The 21,682-nt window shown below is 32.0% G+C and overlaps 2 protein-coding genes across 2 annotated transcripts; both read left to right on the forward strand.

Annotated features, from left to right (window-relative positions):
• The first annotated feature begins 3,310 nt into the window (after window positions 1-3,310).
• LOC120071658 (protochlorophyllide-dependent translocon component 52, chloroplastic-like) lies at window positions 3,311-8,383 on the forward strand. The gene is made up of 7 exons (XM_039024027.2): window positions 3,311-3,909; window positions 4,817-5,004; window positions 5,435-5,523; window positions 5,617-5,819; window positions 5,956-6,150; window positions 6,680-6,867; window positions 7,900-8,383. The coding sequence occupies exons 1-7, from the start codon at window positions 3,394-3,396 to the stop codon at window positions 8,153-8,155; spliced, it is 1,635 nt and encodes a 544-aa protein (XP_038879955.1). The 5' UTR covers window positions 3,311-3,393; the 3' UTR covers window positions 8,156-8,383.
• A 2,258-nt stretch (window positions 8,384-10,641) lies between these two features.
• LOC120071453 (protochlorophyllide-dependent translocon component 52, chloroplastic-like) lies at window positions 10,642-15,266 on the forward strand. Its single transcript, XM_090311329.1, is given in 7 exon segments — window positions 10,642-11,341; window positions 11,797-11,984; window positions 12,383-12,476; window positions 12,562-12,762; window positions 12,896-13,090; window positions 13,587-13,774; window positions 14,750-15,266. Coding segments are annotated over 7 exon segments (1,638 nt in total). The 5' UTR covers window positions 10,642-10,825; the 3' UTR covers window positions 15,006-15,266.
• Window positions 15,267-21,682: the final 6,416 nt, after the last annotated feature.

A 21,682-nucleotide genomic window follows, 5' to 3' on the forward strand; every position in this document is an offset into this window, starting at 1 on the left:
TGATGCACTTATGTATCTTACTAATAATACAAAACCAGATATTGCATTTTCAATAAATTTATTAGCTAGATACAGTTATTCTCCAACGAAAAGGCGTAGGAATGGAATTAAGCATATATATATATATATATATTTATCTCTGAGGATCGATTGATATGAGTTTATTTTATTCAAATATATTAAAATTTGATTTATTGCTTATGCAGATTCTGGATATTTATCTAATCCACACAATGCTAGATCTCAAATAGGTTATCTATTCACACATGGAAGAACTGTTATATCATGACGATCAGTGAGACCATAACAACTACTTCCTCAAATTATGTTAAAATTCTTGTAATTCACAAGGCAAGTCAAGAATGTGTATGGCTAAGATCAATGAATCAACACATTCATGGAACATGTGGTTTGTCTTCTAGTAAAAATCTTCCAACAATATTATACGAAGACAACATAACATACATAGTCCAAATCAAAGGAAATATTAAAAGAGATAGAACAAATCATATTTCACTATACTCATGATCTTGAAGAAAATGGCGATATCACTGTATAACAAATTTGTTCGAAGAATAACCTGAGAGACTTATTTACAAAATCATTATCAACTGCAACTTTTAAAAAATCGGTGCATAACATTAGAACGTAGCGACTCAGAGATCTTAAGTGATGTTTTCATTAATGGAAGCAAATATATTGTATTCTTTTAGGAGTATAAATTATATGAAAATGTACTTTTTTCCTTCACTAGGGTTTTCTTTCCATTAAGTTTTTCCTAGTAAAGTTTTAATGAGGCATATTTCATATATATAATGGACATCTATACAAATATCATAAAATATGTGTAAATTAGATGTTCATGCTTAGTGTCCAAATACCAAGTGTCACTTCTCAATTACCCCATGTGTTAACCATGTGTCATACAACAACCCATGCTTAGTGTCCAAGTGTGTCACATCCTACTTGCCAAAATCCCATAAATAAGTGGTTATTTGTGGATTTTGTCGACACATACATTTGTGAGAAAATCCACTTTAAATTTTCAATTTCCATATTTTCTATTTAAATAATTTCTTATACTTTGCTAAATTTTATTTATTTATTATTACTATATTATATTTTCTCCATATTCAAGTTCTTATTATGCTCCTCAATTTTACAATAGTATTGTATTTTGGAAAAATGCATCTATTGTCCTTAGATTTTTTTGTCCAGTTTTTATTTGGTCCTAGATTTGAAATGTTACATTTTGAATCCTTAAACTTTGAGTTTGATTTCAATTGTGTCCCTAGGTTTCAAAATGTTACAATTTTACCATTTGATATTTAAGATTTTTTTTTTTTAATTTGGTCCCTAAATTTTAAGATTTATACTTTTAACCTTGATTTTTCACTAAATACTTACTTTCGCTCTTTAATGTTAATGTCTATTAATTAATTTTAAGAATTAAAATAATCATAGTTAATTAAGTTTTACTATTTTTTCATCACTTTTAAAAGTGATTTTAAAATTTTACATCAGAATTATTTTAAATTAATTAATAGACGTTAACGCCAAAGACTAAAGTGAGTATTTAGTGAAAAAAAATTGAGATTAAATGTGTAAATCTTGAAACCTTTGAACTAAAACTCAAAGGCAAAATTGTAACATTTCGAAATCCAGAGAAATTGAATCAAACTCAAAATTTAATAACTAAAGTTCAACATGTTAAAATCTAGAGACCAAATGAAAGACTCAAAATCTAAGGACTAAAAATGTATGTTTTTTCCATCTATATGAGCTTAATTCTATGATAATTAATACGACATTTTTCTCTAAAGATCATGGAGATTTGATCTTCTATTACCACCGTTGTTGTTGAACTAAAAATAATAATTTTCTTATAATTAAAGATAGTGTATTTTAAAAGTATTTGAAGAAAAATGGTACTTTTAACAGGCGACCAATTTCACGTGGTCTAATATTTTAATTCAAAACAGATCTTCTACGTGCAACTTGCAAGACGCGATTTGATTTTGATTTGATATGATCCGTTTTTTCCCCATTTTTTTTTAGTTTAATAATGGTGACAGGGTGGAATTTGAACCTTTTTGTATTCTATCTTAAAACTAACTCGAAAAAAACTTAGTGCAGCTATCTTGTCCACGTTGCACGAATAAAAAATTGACACGTATTAATTTTTATTTTAATATTAAAAAAGATTTACAAATATTTTTTATGTAAAAAAGGAGTATAATATTTAGGTGTATCTTAAGTATTGTTTAAACTAATTAACAACAGGTTCATCAAAGTTATAAACTATGTGAGATCGCTATGTTTCTCTAATGTGGAATTATCAGCACTAATTTCTTTTTCCTTTTAAGAGAGAGTATAATAACTTAACCAAAATGACTAAAAAAAGAAAAAAAAAAGTTTCAAGTTGTCAACGTGAACTTAGCTCAATTTTAATTACTTCATTTTTCTGTTTATTTCATTTTTAGGGATCAAAATGATTACTCTTTTACATTACATGAATTAAATGGATATTTGATATGAATATTTTGAAAATATAAATACCAAAATAACTTTAATTCAAAGTACTTTGGTTCAAGGTTTCAAATGTCAATCTCAATGAAAATAACCAAGTTTCAGTTTTATGGAAATTCGAAAAAGTTATAAGTGTATCAATTTACAACATTTATTATATCTTGTTTGGATAAACATCGTGTGAAACTTATAACTTTATCAATTAAACCCCTAAACTTATAAACATGTCAATTTGGACTCTTGGGGTAAGATTTCATTTTAAAACCATAAATTCTAATAGTTTATTTTGTTAATTCGGCATTTGAAGAAATCAACACACACATGTAAGAATCGATACATTGACAGTTTTTAAAAGCAACCTTAATAAACCGGTCTAGATTGATTTACTTATACAATTTAGGAGTTTAATTGAATCAGTTATAAATTCCACACTATATTTTTCAAACGAAAAATGAATGGTATAAATTAATATAGTTAATCATTTGATACAACAAAATATTTAAAGTACAAATTGAAACTTCAAATTCTCATCTTGCATACTCATAAAAAAAAAGAATTAAAATATTTTAGAACAGAAATAAAAAGAGTTTATTAGTGACAAATTTTGGACAATTTAGTAGAATTTCAAATGTAGCTCAAGCAATATTTGGGTGCCGCAATTAGAATGGAAAAAAAAATATTTAAAAAAATCATTTAAAAGAAAATTGTTTTTATTTTCCTTGTACTTATGTTACATCTTTCAAACTTCTTTTTTACTATAAAAGGAAAATGTCAATTTAGCCTTTTTGTAAGATTCAAACTTATGAACATGACGAAAATTTTATATATATATAAATAATTTCATGCAGGTGAAAAGCTTCGGCCATGAACGTTCTGAAAATCTCTTCTGCTCCACTTCACTTCACTACCAAAGTGAACAAATCCCAATTTCCGAAGCAATGTTTGCAGATTCCTCTATTCTCCTCATCGTTTTCTTCATCGGTTAACAGACGCAATCGAAGATTCAAGCTCTGTGCAAGCAAATCAACCACCATTTCAACAGAAGAATCTGCGAATCCGTTTGAAGTGGAGGCCGAGAGTGAACAGCGAGAGGAGAGATTTGATTGGTATGCGCAATGGTACCCGATCTTGCCGATTTGTGACCTCGATAAGAAGGTGCCGCATGGGAAAACGGTAATGGGGATTGATTTGGTGGTGTGGTGGGATAAGAACGAGAGTGCGTGGAAAGTGTTTGATGATTTGTGTCCGCATAGATTGGCTCCGTTGTCTGAAGGAAGGATTGATCGGTGGGGGAGATTGCAATGTGTTTATCATGGTTGGTGCTTTAATGGCTCTGGTGATTGTAAGTTCATCCCTCAGGCGCCCCCGGACGGCCCTCCGGTACTGATTCTAACCATCTTCCAACTGTCTTTGTTGACGATTGAACTTTGTGGCTGTTTTTGTTTAATCTTGAATTTTTATAGAGCTTTGAATACATCCTAGAATTTGGATTGTGATTCCATTTTGTGTCTGACGGTGACCTTACGTGACTATTGAACAAACATTAGTAGAAAATCTGCTTATTTAGAATCATCATTTCCTTAAATGAAAATTAGAAGAATATAACTTTTCTCAATGGATCCATTTCGTATTGGATATTACTGTAATCACACACAATTTTCTTGAATGCTGAAAGTTGTATGCATAATGATCTTAGACTGTCAATCGATTGGTGGGGAAAGGTCGACTGGAACATCCGAAAGTGAGTGGGTGGGGGTGGGGTGTGGTTGGGGGGAAATTGGTGGTGGGGAGGAAGATTTGAGGGAGGAGTTACCGGTGGAGGTTGATGAGTTGATGAGATTTGTCGGTAAAAAAACAGGGGTTTTAGCCTTGAGGGACTATGATGTTGAAGAAATTCCAGAACTGGTGGATGTTGCAGATGTCGGCGGTTGCTCCGTTGGCGAGGAAGGTGGCAAAGAGGCACTTGGTGGCTAGGATACGATATAGCAAAGCAGAGTACAGAGAGAAAATGAGAGAATATGGAAAAGCTTTTTTGAAAACTTACTACATGACTTAGATTCGAAACTTACATTCTAATTCTGTCCTCAGTGCATATGATTCTATTGATGAACATTTTTCAGAATCTGTTGACATATTGCGATTGAAAGTGCCATTGTGTTCATAAGCTACCTATATAGTCATATTCTAAGATAGTTAAAAGACTTGGTATTATGGTTATATTAGCCCAATTTTAAATATTTCCCATTTGGACAAGGTTTTCTATTTTTCTTCCTGTGGTATATTGCAGGTTCACACATCCAAAAGGGCATGTGTTTCTGTTTATCCTAGCATTGTGCAGAATGACATGTTATGGTTTTGGCCAAATAGTGATCCCCAATATAAAGATATTATGGTGACGAAAAAACCCCCTTACATCCCCGAATTGGACGATCCGTCATATACTAAGTTAATCATTAACAGAGATCTTCCGTATGGGTATGGAGTGACAATTTGTCAGTTTTTAGTTTCTGCATTCTATTTAATCTTCGTTAATATAGTTGTAGAGTTATGAAGGCAGTTATGTTGGATGTGGATAAACTTGGCGTGTGGATCTGAGTGGTGTAGAAAAAATGTGCTGTTTTTCCCCTTTTTCCTTTTTCCAGTTGAAGAAGACTGAATCCTATTGAACAGAAAGATCATGACCTTATTCTTCCAAGAACGGTCTAAAACTAGACGGCTCAGCTACTTAACTGAACATTCACAATTAAATACTGTTACTGTTAGGTAGACCTCATTGTAAAATATTGAACCAAAGAGAGTGAATTCTATATGTTAACAATAACATTGATGACATGAAAGAAGGAGATCGAGTGCATAGAGAAGACCTCTCTGTCTACTGAACTACTCTGTCTTTTTGCACTTTCAGGTATGAGGTTTTGATTGAGAATCTTATGGACCCTGCACATGTCCCATATGCTCATTATGGGATAATAGGAAGACAACAGACCAAGAACAGTTGAGTATTTTTGGGTGGAAAAAAAACTATTTAATATTTTTTTTACCCCATCTTTAATTGGATCTGATGGCTAATATCTATGGAATTCACAGGGAAAGCAGATAGAGAAGGAGGAAAACCAATTGAAATAGTTGTGAGAGACTTCGATGTACATGGTTTCATCAGTAATCAGGAAGTGGGAAATAGCAAGTTTGTTGCACCTTGTGTACTCTACACTTCTTTTAATCTACCTTCTAAGGAAAGAAATTCAAGACATCAAGACAATGGAACTCTCTTATTGGCTGAAAACAATCCGGTATGAAATCTAGAAACTCCTTTGCAAGTTTGCATACATCTTTTGGCGATGAAAAGTTTGATACTCTTTCGCATTATCTAGATTTATTTCTCTCCTCTTTTGGGTATTATTTGTATTTCTTCTTTGGTTGTATCAGGTGACCCCAAGCACATCTCAGAGGAAGACGATGGTAGTATTTATGTGTATTCCCATTAGTCCGGGTAAAAGCAGAGTAATATTTATACCTCTGAGAAATTTTGCCATATGGGTTAACCGAATTATTCCAAGGTGGATGTTCCATTTGGGACAAAACCTCGTCTTAGATTCAGATTCGTATCTTCTTCATGTGGAGGTAATGACTATCATATTTTCAGCACATTGTTTCAAGTTCTTCGAAGGACATATCAAAACTTTTCACAATAGTTGGTAGAAACTGGATAACAAAACAAATGAACTTATAGATGGAAGTAGAGTTTATAAACTTCAATTTCAAAAATCAAATAGTTGTGAAATGGGGCCTTAGGGAATTACTATCTGTATATGATGAAATGAACCTCAAAGCTTACCCTAATTATATGTGATGGCGATCGCATTATTGTACATGAAGGAAAAGATACGTTATGAATGAACCCTTAATTTGTTTTCATTGTTTCTCTTTCCTCCATTTTACATTCTTGTTCTGCTGTTGGAGGAACTTTGTCATCACCATTGCTCTCTTCTGGGATGAACTTTTCACGGAATTGTTCTTGTACAGCACCTAATGAGCACTCCTTGTTAAGCTTAAATGATTACTACATTAAATTGCGAGAAAAAAAAACAGAAAATATGAGGTTTTATGAATTCATATTCATCATATAATTATTTTGAGTACGTTTTTATAGGAGAGGAAGATATTGGATGTTGGCCCTTCGAATTGGCAGAAAGCTTGTTTTCTACCAACCAAGTCAGACGCCAAAGTGGTTGCCTTGAGAAGGTGGTTGAACAAATATTCTGATGGCCATGTTGACTGGAGAGGCAAGTTCAGTGGCATTCTTCCCCCATCGCCTCCAAAAAAAAAGCTGATGGACAGGTAACTCATTCATGGCTTCGGTATGTTACAATTTACATGCACACTCATGCATTCATTTCATTGTACGAGTTAGATACTCCAATATTTAGGAGATCGTGGTTCAAATATGGTGGCCACGAATTGCCTATCTTAGGTATAATAATAATAATGATGATGATGATGATGACGACGACATACGAGAGTCTTATTTTCAAATACGTTTGTCTCGTAAGTTTAGTCAAAATACAGATAAATTAGGTCTCACAATCCAACATATATTCATTTCTACTAGAGTCCCATTTTGCAAAAAGTCTTGGAACTTATTTGAAGTGCTTTGTTTTCAAGCCCTTAGAAAGTAATTCCAAACAAACTCTTCATAACTTGACTTGTTGTGAATAACATTACAAGAGTTGACCGGCTTCTTTTAGCTCCGATCAGAGACATGAAGACCTCTTTGCTTTCCGTTATCCTTATTCTTTGTTAACTGGTGTGGTTGAAGTGCTGTTTGGGGTATTTTGAAAAGCCGTTTTTCAACTTCTAAAATAATAACTCAGTAAATAGAACACAAGGCAGTTAATTTTTCACGCACATGATGGGCAATACCTGAGTGCATCTTGAACCACACTCATTTTTTGCAGCCTATTCTAATCACACAGCAGAAAAGGCTAAAAAAATATTTAAGAAAAAGAAGAAAGAAGAATTTGCACGTGGCAAACTGTAATTGAACCAACTTGGTGGGCTGCAAAAGGATAGGTGCAATTCATGATGCATCTAGGTTCTTTTCATATATAATCTACCAAGTCTTTAGAAGTATCGGAGTCTATACAATTATCTTTTCATTCTCACTCTTTTAGAGAACAACTATGAAACAAAACAATCCCTTAACTAACTATTTTTCTAAGTTCAAGGTCGTTACCGAGAATCCTTCATACACATCCTATCATCTCCACCAAGTTCCCTTCCTATTATGTTTTTTTCTCTTTATTTCATTTATGTTAATCGATATTTTCATACACGAACAAACCGAAATTTGAAGCGGGAGGATGTTTTCAGGTACTGGTCTCATGTGGTGAACTGCAGCAGTTGCAAGGTGGCATATAAGGTCCTCAATGCACTAGAAGTTGTATTGCAGGTTATGTCCATTGCTTCACTTGGAATTTTGGCAGCAACAAAGCAAAGTTTGGCATCAGGAGCTGCTAGAGTTTTGATGGTGTCTATGGCTATACTCTTCTTTGCTGCTTCAAGGTGGCTTTCTCATTTCATTTACAAAAACTTCCATTTCCATGATTACAATCATGCCCTTCGGTGAAACTACCATAGTGCCCTTTGTTGGGATTACCACAAGCTTGAAATATTTATAGAATACATGCTCTCTTCCTGTCTCCCTCTCATACACACACATAGTAATTGTATAGAAGCTGATATATGTATTTGTGATAATAGGGAAATTTCAATATACATTCCTAAAGTTCGAGAGTTGTATCAATTTAAATTCCAACTAATAATTGTAAGTGTATCTATTTACACATTCCTCCAATTTAGTTTGAAAAATATTGTACTAGACATTTAATTTTTTCAATTAAAATTTCAAATCATTATATGTGAATAGATTAAAAACGTTTATTATGATTATATTTAAAAACCACCATTGCATTAATTCTTATATATGTGTAGATTTCTTGAATGTTGATTTAATAAAATGGACAATTATAATCTGAATGGACGATTTTCAATGAAATTTTAATTGAGAATCTGCTTATATAAGTTTAAATATTTAATTGATAAAACTATAAGTTACACACAATGTTTTTCTAAATAAAACATAATGGAAGATTTAAATCGATAAACTTACGAAAGAGTTTAAATTGATACACTTAGGATAAAGTTTAAATTAATACAATCTTCAAAATTGATGTTTGCTCAATAATATTTTTAAGATAAATTGTTTTAAATGGGTTGAGGAATTTAATTATTTTAGAGAAAATATTAATTTACACCACTTAAATTTGGGATTGTATGAATTTAAATCCTAAATTATTGTAAGTGTATCAATTCACCCCTCTCATTACCTTTTTTTTTTTTTTTTTTTTAAATATCGTGTGAAACTTATAATTTTATCCATTAAATTCATAAAGTTTCATAAATGAATCAATTTAGACTCTCAATTATTTTTTTTAATTTTTCCATGCATCAATTCTAATTGTCTATTATTTTTTGTAACGACCCGACTTTCTAAGACCGCTAACATAGTCATTACTACATGCATGCATTAATTTCGAAACAAAACCCTTTAGCAAATTTAACTAAAACCAAATAAGTTTCGTAAAATTAATAACTTTAATAAAATAAATATTCAAATAACTCAAAACTTTAATCTGGGTCCTCCTAAAATATAACCTTACTATCAAGGTCAGGCTACCACATTTCCCTATATCCCTTACGAGGTCACCCAAAATAAGATTACTCCAAGCCAAACATGCTTAACTTTGAAGTTCTTACGATTGAGTCATCGAAAAAGAAAGTGTACCTTGTTGGTATAGGTAGCTCATTTCAATTCTTTTAAGCCTTTTTCAACCATATTTTCACAGTTTCAAATCCCTCATACGAATGTGATCTTGGTTTATTCATGTCCCCCAATTCGAGGTATAATAGTTTTATTAATCCGATAATTGAAGAAGTCTTCACGTGTAAGAATTGAATGCATTGACGATTTTCAAATATAATCTTAATAAATGGATTACATTGATTCACTTATAAACAATTTAGAAGTTAAATTGAAATAATATGTAGCATACTATATTTTTCGAACTAAGACTGAAGAATTGTGTTAATTGATACACTTTCAAATGTTCAATATTTAAATTGGTAATATTATTAATTTATGGTTTAAATTGATACAACCACAAAATTTAGGTGTATAATGTAAATTGATACACTTTCAAAATTTCAATATTTAAATTGGTATAATGAAAATATTAAGTTCCTTTTATTTTAAAGTTGTCAATCCTCAAGTCCATCCGATGGTTGATCCATTTTTTTTTTTTTTTTTTTTTGAAATTTGCCTACTTTTTGAAATTGAGGTATTTTGACCATTTGCTAATATCGTGTTCAGGTGAAATTACCAAAACATAACATTGTGAGTACAATTTGTGCCTCTCACTCTTGCATTGCAACACAAAACAGACAAGATTAACCCATGAAGAAGAAGACACAAAGCCATGAAGAAGAAAACCCATGGGGTAGACGAGGGAGAGAAAGGAAGTAAAGAAATTGAGAAGAGAAAGGAGGAGAGAAAAATCGAGACGAGGAGGGAGACGGGAAGATTGACAAGGAAGAAAAAGGAAAAAATCGAGAAGAGAAAGGAGGAGAGAAAATGAAAGTAAAGGGCTGGTTGTCCCACCAAACTTATTAAGTTGGTATAAACAACTCAACTTCAATAGTAAACATCATTAAACTGCACATTTATCGAGTAACTTCATTTTTTAAAATATTTTTCACATTTACTAAAAAACTCCATCTTCCCTTTTGTCTCTACTTTTCACATTTATCAAGTAACTTACTTCATCGTACTTTTCTCAATTGACGATGAATTCAATTTTACAACTCTATACCCAAATACAAACTTACTAACTCCATCTTATCTTTAAAAAAATTTACTAACTCCAACGTACAAAGACATGACTTATCATCTTCACTCAATGGACCAAACGTCACGTAAAGGTAAATTTGTAAATTTAGGTAAGTAGAGGGCAAAATTCTTAAATTTAGAAAAAAGGGCAAAATTCTCTCAAATCCATGTGTGCAAATTGCAAGGTGAAATTTCTTTTAATCTTCAATAATGCTGGACATGTTCATGACCACAAAAAATTTTGAAAATCTACACTCATCATCTTCTTCTTTCTAGAAACCATGCGATTAATTCTAACAGCCCTGCACTTCCCATATCCGACTTCCTCCATTCGGAGTTCAAGCTTCGGCCATGGACGTTCTCAAACTCTCTTCTTCTCCATTTCACTTCACTGCCATACTGAACAAACCCCAATTTCCGAATCAATGTTTGCAGATTCCTCTTTTCTCCTCATCGTCTTCTTCATCGATCAACAAACACAGTCGAAGATTCAAGCTTTGTGCTATCACATCATCCGCCATTTCAACCGAAGAATCTGCCAATCCTTTTGAGGTGGAGGCTGAGAGTGAACGGCGAGAGGAGAGATTCGATTGGTATGCGCAATGGTACCCGATTATGCCGATTTGTGACCTCGATAAGAGGGTACCACATGGGAAAACGGTAATGGGGATTGATGTAGTGGTGTGGTGGGATAAGAACGAAAGTGCATGGAAAGTGTTTGATGATTTGTGTCCGCATAGATTGGCTCCGTTGTCTGAAGGAAGGATTGATCAATGGGGGAGATTGCAATGTGTTTATCATGGCTGGTGTTTTAATGGCTCCGGTGATTGTAAGTTCATCCCTCAGGCGCCCCCCGATGGCCCTCCGGTAATGAGCTGATTCTAACCGTCTTCTCCTTGTGAACTGACGTTTATGCCTTTGTTGCTTAAATTAGAGATTGAACTTTGTGGCTGTTTCTGTTTAATCTTCAATTTTCTAGTGTTTTGATTAATCTTTGAATTTGTATTTTATCTCTGATCTTGACCTGACATGACCATTGGACTAACATTAGTTGTTTTGAAGGAACTATAAAGCTGAACATAATTGAGTGATGCTTGCAAAAGAGATTCCATATGCTGCTTGCTCCAGATTATTTTGTTCAATTGAGATGCCTGTCCAGTAAACATTTCATGTCATCATTTAAATTTAGTTAACAATGTTGGTCTTAATGGTAGAGATTGCATGAAAGAAATCAGACACTTTAAAGTTAGGAAACTTTTGAAGTTAGATATTACACTTAAATTTAAATTTATCCATTATTTACTTTCGGTGATATATTGCAGGTTCACACATCCAAAAGGGCATGTGTTGCTGTTTATCCCAGTATTGTGCAGAATGAAATGTTATGGTTTTGGCCCAATAGTGATCCTCAGTACAAAGATATTTTGGTGAAGAAAAAACCCCCTTACATCCCCGAATTGGATGATCCGTCATTTACCAAGTTAATCAGTAACAGAGATCTTCCGTATGGGTATGATGAGACAAATTGTCACTATTTAGTTTTCTGTATTCTATTTACTCTTATTTAGTCTAGTTGTAGAGGAATATCGAGGAAGTTATGTTGTATGTGGATGAATTTGGTGTGGAAATGTGTGGATCCAAGTGGCATAGGAAAAATGTGGTTTTGTTTAATTTTTTTTTCACCGAAAGAAGATTGATTGTAAGCTGAGGAGATCTATTTAACAGAAAGATCACGATCTTATTCTTCCAAGAACGGTCTAATAGGGTCAGCTATATAACTTATCTTCATTGAACCAAAGAAGTTGAACTGTATAAGTTAACAATAACATTGATGAATTGAAAGAAGGAGATCAAGTGCATAGAGAAGACCTTTGTTTACTCAACTACTCTGTCTTTCTGCACTTTCAGGTATGAGGTTTTGACTGAGAATCTTATGGACCCAGCACATGTCCCATATGCTCATTATGGGATAATGGGAAGGCAACAGCCCAAGAACAGATGAGTATTTTGGGATGGAAAAAGAACTATTTATGATTTTCTCTATCTTTAATTGGATCTCATGGCTAATATCTATGGAATTCACAGAGAAAGCAGATAGAGAAGGAGGAAAACCAATTGACATAGTTGTGAGAGACTTAGATGTAAATGGTTTCATCACTAACCAGGAACTGGGAACTAGCCAGTTTTTTGCACCTTGTGTTTTTTACACTTCTTTTAGTCTACCTTCTAAGAAAAGAGATTCAAATCGTCAAGACAATGGAGCTCTCTTATCGAGTGAAAACAATACGGTATAAATCTAGAAACCTCCTTTGCAAGTTTGCATACATTTTTGGGCGATAAAAAGTTTCACTCTTTCGCATTATCTAGATTTATTTCTCTCCACTTTTGGGTATTATTGTGTATCCTCTTTGGTTGTATTAGGTGGCCCCAAACACATCTCAGAGAAAAGCGATGCTAATATTTATGTGTATTCCTGTTGGTCCGGGTAAAAGCAGATTAATATTTGTATCTCTAAGAAATTTTGCTGTATGGATTGACCGAATTATTCCAAGATGGGTGTTTCATGTGGGACAAAACCTCATCTTAGATTCAGATTTGTATCTTCTTCATGTGGAGGTAAAGACTATCATATTTTCAGCACATTGCTTAAGTTTCGCAAAGTATAGATCAAAGTTTTACAATGGTTGAGTTGGGTTACTCCCCATCAATATTCAGTATTTCAACTTGCTGATAGTATTTGAGAGTAGATGGTTCAAAAGTTTAGGAAATTACTCTCGGTCTATGATGAAATGAACTTCAAAGCTTACCCTCATTATATGTGATGGTGATAGCATCAGTGTACTTGAAGGAAAAAAAAAATGTTATGAATGAGCCCTTAACTTTTCATTGTTTCTCTTTTCTCCATTTTACATTTCTGTTCTGCTGTTGGAAGAACTTCATCATGACCCTTAAAGAGCTCTCTTCTTTTTCAATGAATTGTTCCTGTACAGAACCTAATGAACACTGCTTGTTAAGCTTAAATGTTGACTGCACTAAATTGCTAAAAAAAAGGAAAATATGAGGTTTATAAGTTCATATTCATCATATAAGCTTTTTGAGTACATTTTTATAGGAGAGGAAGATATTGGATGTTGGCCCTTCAAATTGGCAGAAAGCTTGTTTTGTGCCAACCAAGTCTGACGCCAAAGTTGTTGCCTTCAGAAGGTGGTTGAACAAATATTCTGATGGTCAAGTTGATTGGAGAGGCAAGTTCAGTGGCATTCTTCCTCCATCCCCTCCGAAGGAACAGCTAATGGACAGGTAACTCTCTCACAACTTCGTAATGTTAATTGCACACTTATTCATTTCGATGCATGAGTTAGAACTCCAATATCTAGGAGATCGTGGATCAAATATGGTAGCCATGATTGGCCTATCTTAGATATAATAATAATAATAAAATCATACGAGTTTCTTCTTTTCAAATGTGTTTGTCTGTGGGTTTAGTCAAAATACATATAAGTTCGGCCTTAAAGTCAGAGACATGAGGATCTCTTTGATACCCCTTTCTGTTATCCTTATTCTTTAAAACTTGTGTGATTTAAGGGCTGTTTGGGGGTATTTACTATTTTAAAAGACTGTCTTTTGCTTTTAAAAAAGGAAAAAAAAAAAAATCTCAGTAAAATAATGCTTGGACAATTAGTTTTAACTTCTTTATCTTTATGTTTCCATAGCTTATTCTCACAGGTCATCCACCTCTTAGAGGTATCAAAGTTCGTACAATTATCTTTTTTTCTCTCACACGCCACTCAGAAAGGGACTAAACAAAAAAATCTTTTCGATAACAACTGTTAAACAATCCCCTAACTGTACTATTGTTCAATTTCAAAGTCGTTAGGATCAGAAACTGCCACCAATTCCATTAGTTCTTGTATATCACCTTTTGTAACTACATATTGCTAGACATTGAGGTCTTGATAAGAGTATAATTTTTGCTATTTTGTATATGCAGCATTTGCATATGAAGTTCATTGTTAAGTTAAAAATATATTTGACAATAAACTCTATTGCACTCTTGGAGTTGGATTATACTGTCGTCACAGATCATCCTAGATTCAGTGGGTGTGACAATTAGTGAGTCACTGCCATCAAAACTTGCAAATGATGTGAAAATCCCACCAAGTTCTATTCCTGTCATGTTTCTGCACTTTGTTTTATATTTTACTTCTCATGTGGCAACATCGATATTTTCATACATAAACAAATTGAAAGTTGAAGGCGGGGGGATGTTTTCAGGTACTGGTCTCATGTGGTGAGCTGCAGCAGTTGCAGGGTGGCATACAAGGGCCTCAATGCACTAGAAGTTGTATTGCAGGTTATCTCCATTGCTTCACTTGGAATATTTGCAGCAACAAAGCAGAGTTTGGTATCAGGAGCTGCTAGAGTTTTGATGGTGGCTATGGCTATCCTCTGCTTTGCTGCTTCAAGGTGGCTTTCTCATTACATTTACAAAAACTTCCATTTCCATGATTACAATCATGCCCTTCGGTGAAATTACCATCCTGCCCTGGGATTCCCTCAAGCTTGAAAGATTGTATAGAATGCATGCTATCTTTCTTTCTCCTCCACACAAATAGAATTGTATAGAAAATAAGTAGATGTATGTATGTATTTATGAAGGAAACTTGAATAATGTTATCTTTAGCCTTTGGCTAAGGATTGATTAAAAGGTTAGAGGTTTGAATCTTCACACCTCAAATGTTGTATTGAATGAAAAATAAAAGAAAAAAATAGATGTATTTTTACTCTAAAATTTTGAGTCTAATTTTTATTTGGTTTGAGTTTCGAAATGTTATAATTTAAAAAATAAAAAAATAAAAATCCATTTTGATCTTTGAGATTTAAGAATAGGTACATTTGATCACTAATATTTCAAATGGATCATTTTTTAGTCCTTTTTCAAAATTAGGTTTATAAGATCTAATAAATTTATTAAAGTTAAACATAAAATTAATTAAATATATAATGTGACATTTAGGTGAAGATCGATGTCCATGAATTTATTGATGGGACATTGGCATTTTTTTTTGAAGCTGGATGGTTGACATTTAAAAAGAAAAAGGAAGAGTTGTTAGCCGAAGGTTTTATTGTAGAAATATTTAGGGAATTATGGCAGTTTTAAAAGTATTTAAGGATTTATTGTAGTTCGGTAACTTTTTTAGAAGTCGAAGACGAAGTGAGAAATTAAGTCGAGTTTTTTAGAAGTTCGAGGACGAAGTGAGAAATTAAGTCGAGTTTTCAAAACTCAACCTGTATAAGCGGCAAAATATAGGGTTAAGTCGAATGTTGAAAACTCGACCTACATAAGTAGAGTTTTCAACATTCAACATACTGCATGGTCTGCCCAACTTGTATCTCGTCTCATCCATCAGATCATTTTTGATCATCAGTAGCTTTATTCACTTCCATTTTTATTCCTTCCAATGCTCACCTGCACGCATTAATCGTTGGACCAAGTTTTCAACATTCGAACTACGCCTTTTTAATCCCACCAACAAGCTTTCCAAATCACACTTTGCCTCTGCCTCTGCCTCTGCCAAATCACACTCTCCCTTTCTGGCTCTTTGTCTCTCAAATCATTTTTTTCCTTTCTTCTTCCAAAAATTGTTACTAATTCCTCTTTTTTCTCACATTCATCCATCAAATTGTGAGGTTTGTACATTTACTCAACTAAATTTCATTTTTTTAAAAAAATAATTATAAATTTTGTTTTTATTCTCATAATATTATTATTATTATTATTATTATTATTATTATTATTATATATATATATATATATATATATATATTATAGTTCTGGTTGTTGTTTAAGAAACAAAGAACATGTTATTCTTTTTGTATTAGTGCATTAAAAAAAGTCTAGTAGTTTTTTTTTTTTGTTGTTGTTTAATACAAATTGTTGATTTGAGTGAATTTTTACTATATATATTTTTTATAATATTCAATTATTTTAGTATTTGAGTTTGATTTTTAATTTTTTACAAAACTTAGAATTAGGGAAGAAAATTTACTTACCCTTGAAGCCAAAAAAATTTAAATCCCTCGATCTCCAAAATATGGAATCTCAATTGGGTACCACCACTTGAGAACCCTCTGTATTATCTTGGGGTTAGAATTCAGCAGGAGTAGTAGGCTCTGTACAATTTTTGGAAGAGGGATGAAAGGATGAGAGGGAGGAGAAGATTTTTACCAGAGAGAACTTTTCTCTGTTATCTCAAGGAAGAAGATGATGAATACATTCAACACTCTGAACCACCCACACTGCATGTTTTTGGCTGAGAAAATTAGGGGAGGGAACTCCCTCCCTTTAATTAAATTAAATATAAATATAATGTAATTTAACTAAAATTAATATATATATATATACATATATTATATGTTATGTAAAATATAATACATAACTTATAATTTTATTTTCTCCCAACTATGCATGACATTTAATATAAATCACATTTAAATTAAAATTTAATTATATGAATTCATTCATATAATTAATATTTGAATCATATTCAAGTATTTAATTCCTCTCAACTATTTATGGTATTTAACATAAATTTAATTATATGAATCTCATTCATATAATTAGTATTTAAATATATTCAAAATCCTATCCAAATACTTTATATTATAATGTATCTAATACATTATATTAATTATATCACATATAATTAATTTAAATAATTATATCATATATAACTAATTTTCCTCAATTAATTCGAACAATTCAAATTAGTCAAAAACTAATTCTCCATTAAATCTCTGAGCTACAGAAGGGACCTTATGAACTTGTAAATTGAAGCTCTAATGGTACTTGGATAATTAAATTAAAATTTTTAATTAAATTACCCAACATCCATTAATTGTCAGTCATTCTACTAAAGATTGATAGCTACACTCTTTGCACTACAGATATATTTCTGTGTCCATTGGATATAACCAGTCAACAACGCGATGACTCTTCACAAATTGTTCGTAAGTACAGTTGGACAAAATTACCGTTTTTCCCCTGTAGTTACATCTAACTCTTTAAGTATCACTAATTCTTTTAATGAACAATAAGTCATAGTCCAACTATGATTAATCCCTCCTGAGCCAAGAGAGGGCGTGGTCACATTGTTAAGTCTCGGGATAAGCCCTTAAGGGAACAATTTATCTACTTACCCTGACATTAGGAAGAAGTGAATTCCGTCTTGTGTAGCTGTGTTTCCAGCTCCTCAATCGGACGAATCCCCAAAATGATAGACATATTGAGTTGACAATCTGGTCATATCTCTCACTCATACAAATCAAATGACCGCCTTCATGAGCAGGAGTTCACAACTCACTTAGGATTCATGTCATGTCACTTATGGTCATCTTGGTGAAATGGAGTCTATGTTATTAACGGTGTTATATAATGAGACTAACCATTTCGTTATCCGGTCTTATACAAACCCTTTGTATAGGATACTCCGTTCACATGTCTCCACCTAAATGATCAGGATCAGATCATTTGTAGCACTTGTAACATCTACGGGTCATATCCGTAGTATCACCAGGATAAGGTACCCAACTTTATCCATCTACTACAAACTGTTTAGATTATTATTTAAACAAGAACCACATATATGTCTATGCATACTTGTTTAAATTACATAAAATAACCTAGGATCTTAGTTTATTGGATTTAGTGTATGCTCATACTATAACAATTATTTTATTAATAACAATGTTTACAAATTACGAGAGTACAAGAGATTTAGGACATTAATCCTAACATGTTCAAAAAAATTTTTATTGGTTATTCGTAATTTTAAAATTTTGTTTATTTTTTTGTTTGTTTTTTTTTTTGTACTTAAGTTTGATAATTAGTAATGTATTGTTTGTTTGTTTTTTTATTTTATAATATTATACTTTTTTAGTATTGTTTTTGTAACATCCTTAATTTCAGAAAAATTTAAGTTAGTTATCTAAAGATATTGAGTTTTAATTTCCCTTTCATTTTTGGAAATTGGAATTAAACTAAAATAATTGAAAAGCTCTTAAAGATATTGAGTTTTAATTGATTGGATATTCGAACTAATTATCTTAAAAATATTGAATTTTGCTTGATTTAAGATTTTAGAGCCAACTTAAAAAAAATTAAGGAGATAATTAATTAAATGTGGTTTTGAATTGATTTAAATATTTGAAAGGATTTAATTTGTATCAAATTGATGGATTTTATGCTATTTAATTTTGGTTTTTGAAGCCTAAATTAAGGTAATTTGCTAAGTTAATTGATTTCTTAATTTAATAGAATTTTTGGATATTTTTGAGATATTGTTATAAAGAATTTTATTTATATTTTTAAAATTTGAAAAAAAAAATGAAAGAATTGAGATTTTTTCGAAATTAAAGGATAGTGAAAAGAGGCAAAAAAAAATCGGGGAGAAAACAATTCGGTTTTTCAGTAACAGCTTCCATAAAATTTGTTGATTGTCGGAGTTTGAACCGCTGTATCGTGCTTAAATTTGGTTATTCTATTCGGGACATATAGAGTTTTATTTTGAATGGTTGGATCGTTGTTTGAAGCTCTTTTTTGTTCGTAATCACTGTTGAATAAAATCTGTAAAATTGGAAATTCCCTCTCTCTTACTCTCACAAACCCTCCTCATGCAAGACCCTCACTACTAGCCGCTAGCCTAAACAATTTATACTGTCCGACTGCAACACCCATTGCCTATCTATGGTTGCCACCGCCGCTGACGCCATTGTCACCGGAATTGATATCTTGGGTAAGTTATTTGATGTTTTATGGGTTTTCTTGGAAGATCTTGAATGCCCATCAAATTTTGGTTTAAGTTTTGGCTCACCCATATTGTTTTGATGTCGAAATTGGATTTTGTAGACACTTAAGTTACTTTTTGATAAGATTAAAGTTGTTAGGCACCCTTTTTTCTATAAGGTTTGGGGTCTTTGTTGAGAATTTTTGGATACCCACTAAGTGTCGGCTTAACTTTTGTTTTAATTGTGATTTTTTGGAGGTTGGATTAAAAGGTCTAAAGTTGTTGTCTATTAAAGTTAAAGGTTGATTTTGGTGATATAGTTGTTGGATTGTGTTGATTTTGAAGCTTCAAAATGGTTTTGGGATCAAACCACATATTGGATAAGTTGTTTAAAGACATTCGGGTTAAGTTGTGATTGGAATTATGTCCTAAATGATGGAATTAATTTTGATTGTTGGTATAGGGTTTGATTCAAGAACCAAAGGATTTTGAAGTGTTGTTCATCAAATTTGCGATCAATTTCGAGACAATTTGGGTAAGTAATTAGACCTTGGGGTTGTAAATATTTGGCCTTAATGGATGGCGTAAATTGGTTGATTGAGAATTTTGGCCTTATTTTGGAAATCCTATTTTTTGGTTTATCACTTAGGACTTGGTTCGTGATCTTTTGGGCAAATAAAAATTAAGGTTGTTTGAGTTCGTATTGATTAAAACTTGAGGTAAGTGTCTTTCTACTAGTTCGCCTTTGAACCAATCGTCCCTACCACTTGGACTGCTTATTTATGATTACTTTAACTATTTACTTAAGAATACATGAACTGGTTACTTAAGATGACATGGAATGTTTATTGAGACTGCTAAGACGGATTTGACTGATAATTCTAAACTGTTGGGACTGCTAATTTATGACTAATTGAACTACATGACTTAATAGCATTGACTGACTTGATTGGATTGGTTTGTTATGTTGATTGTACCATTGACTGAGGATATATATGAAATTTTACCCCTAAGTTAAACAATTGTAAAATATAACATAGGAGTTATATGAAAACTGATGCATGCTAAGTTATAGGATTCCTGTTAGTTTTTCTTATCTAGGCAGGTGTACACATTACAACTGATTCATGTTCCTTCGGGTTCATGTCTATGACTGATTTGTAGATCTTCGGGTTACACACTACGACTGATTCATGTTCCTCTGGGTTCATGTATGACTGATTCATGTTCCTTCGGGTTCATGTTTATGACTGATTTATGGACCTTCGTGTTACACACTACGACTGCATGTTCCTTCGAGTTCATGTCTATGGTTTATTTGTGGACCTTTGGGTTACACACTATGACTGATTCATGTTCCTTCGGGTTCATGTCGATTGATTGGTGGACCTTCGGGTTACACACTATGACTGATGAGTGTTCCTTCGGGATCACTACGACTGATATGATGGGTGTACACCGATACTTAGATAAACTAACTACCAGGTAACCTCAAGGGCCTAGTAGCGGGTCACTTACTGGGTATTATTATACTCATCTTTTATTCCTTTATGTTTTTCAAACGGGACTCGTGACAGAGCCATATGGGGACAAGAGAAATCGCTTCCGCTCAGTTTATGTTTTTGTCATTTAAATGTTTTGAAACTAGAATTTAATGTGAGACAATAAATTTTAATGTTTTGAATGTTTTCTTTATGAATATTATTTTTAGGGGACCCGAATAAAAGTTTTATTTATTTGTTTTCTAGTTTATTTTGGAAAAATTATCCTTATTGTTTTAATGATTTTTTTTAACAAAATATATGGGTTTTAAATGTGTATTTAGTTGTAATGACCTTTGTTAGAGTACTCAAAAGGTTGGGTCGTTACCATTTTTATTTAGAAGGTTTAGTAGTATTTTTATTTAATAAAAATTATTAATTTTAGTGAATTTTTTTAATATATATTTCTTATAATATTTTATTATTTTAGTATTTAAGTTTGATGTTCAAACAGGTTTTGCCGTGAGATTTCAAACAGACATTTAATATGTTTGTTTATTTCACGTGATTTTTTTAAAAAAAATTAGGATATTATTATCAATGAACTAAACCTATCTGACATAAGTTTTCTAATACCCTACAAACATGTGGGATTTTTATATTTGGGAGATGAACATGAAAAATAAGCCTGGTTAATTTATAAAGTAATATTAGTTTTTTTAATTATTAATTTTAATTAATTATTAAATATAATTATATTATTTAATAAATATTTTATGTTATCTAAACTATTTAATATAAAAATTTACATTAATTATTAATATTGTAATTAATTTATATTTGTTTACCTAAATTAAATCATTAAATTAATGTATAATTAAAGTTAATATAAAAAATATTAATTTATTGAAAAATTATTTTAAATGACAAAATTGCTAAAG

The sequence above is a fragment of the Benincasa hispida genome, chromosome 2 (genome assembly GCF_027475165.1).
Source record: "Benincasa hispida cultivar pf3 chromosome 2, pf3_genome.v1.1, whole genome shotgun sequence".
In the NCBI taxonomy this organism is placed as follows: domain Eukaryota; kingdom Viridiplantae; phylum Streptophyta; class Magnoliopsida; order Cucurbitales; family Cucurbitaceae; genus Benincasa; species Benincasa hispida.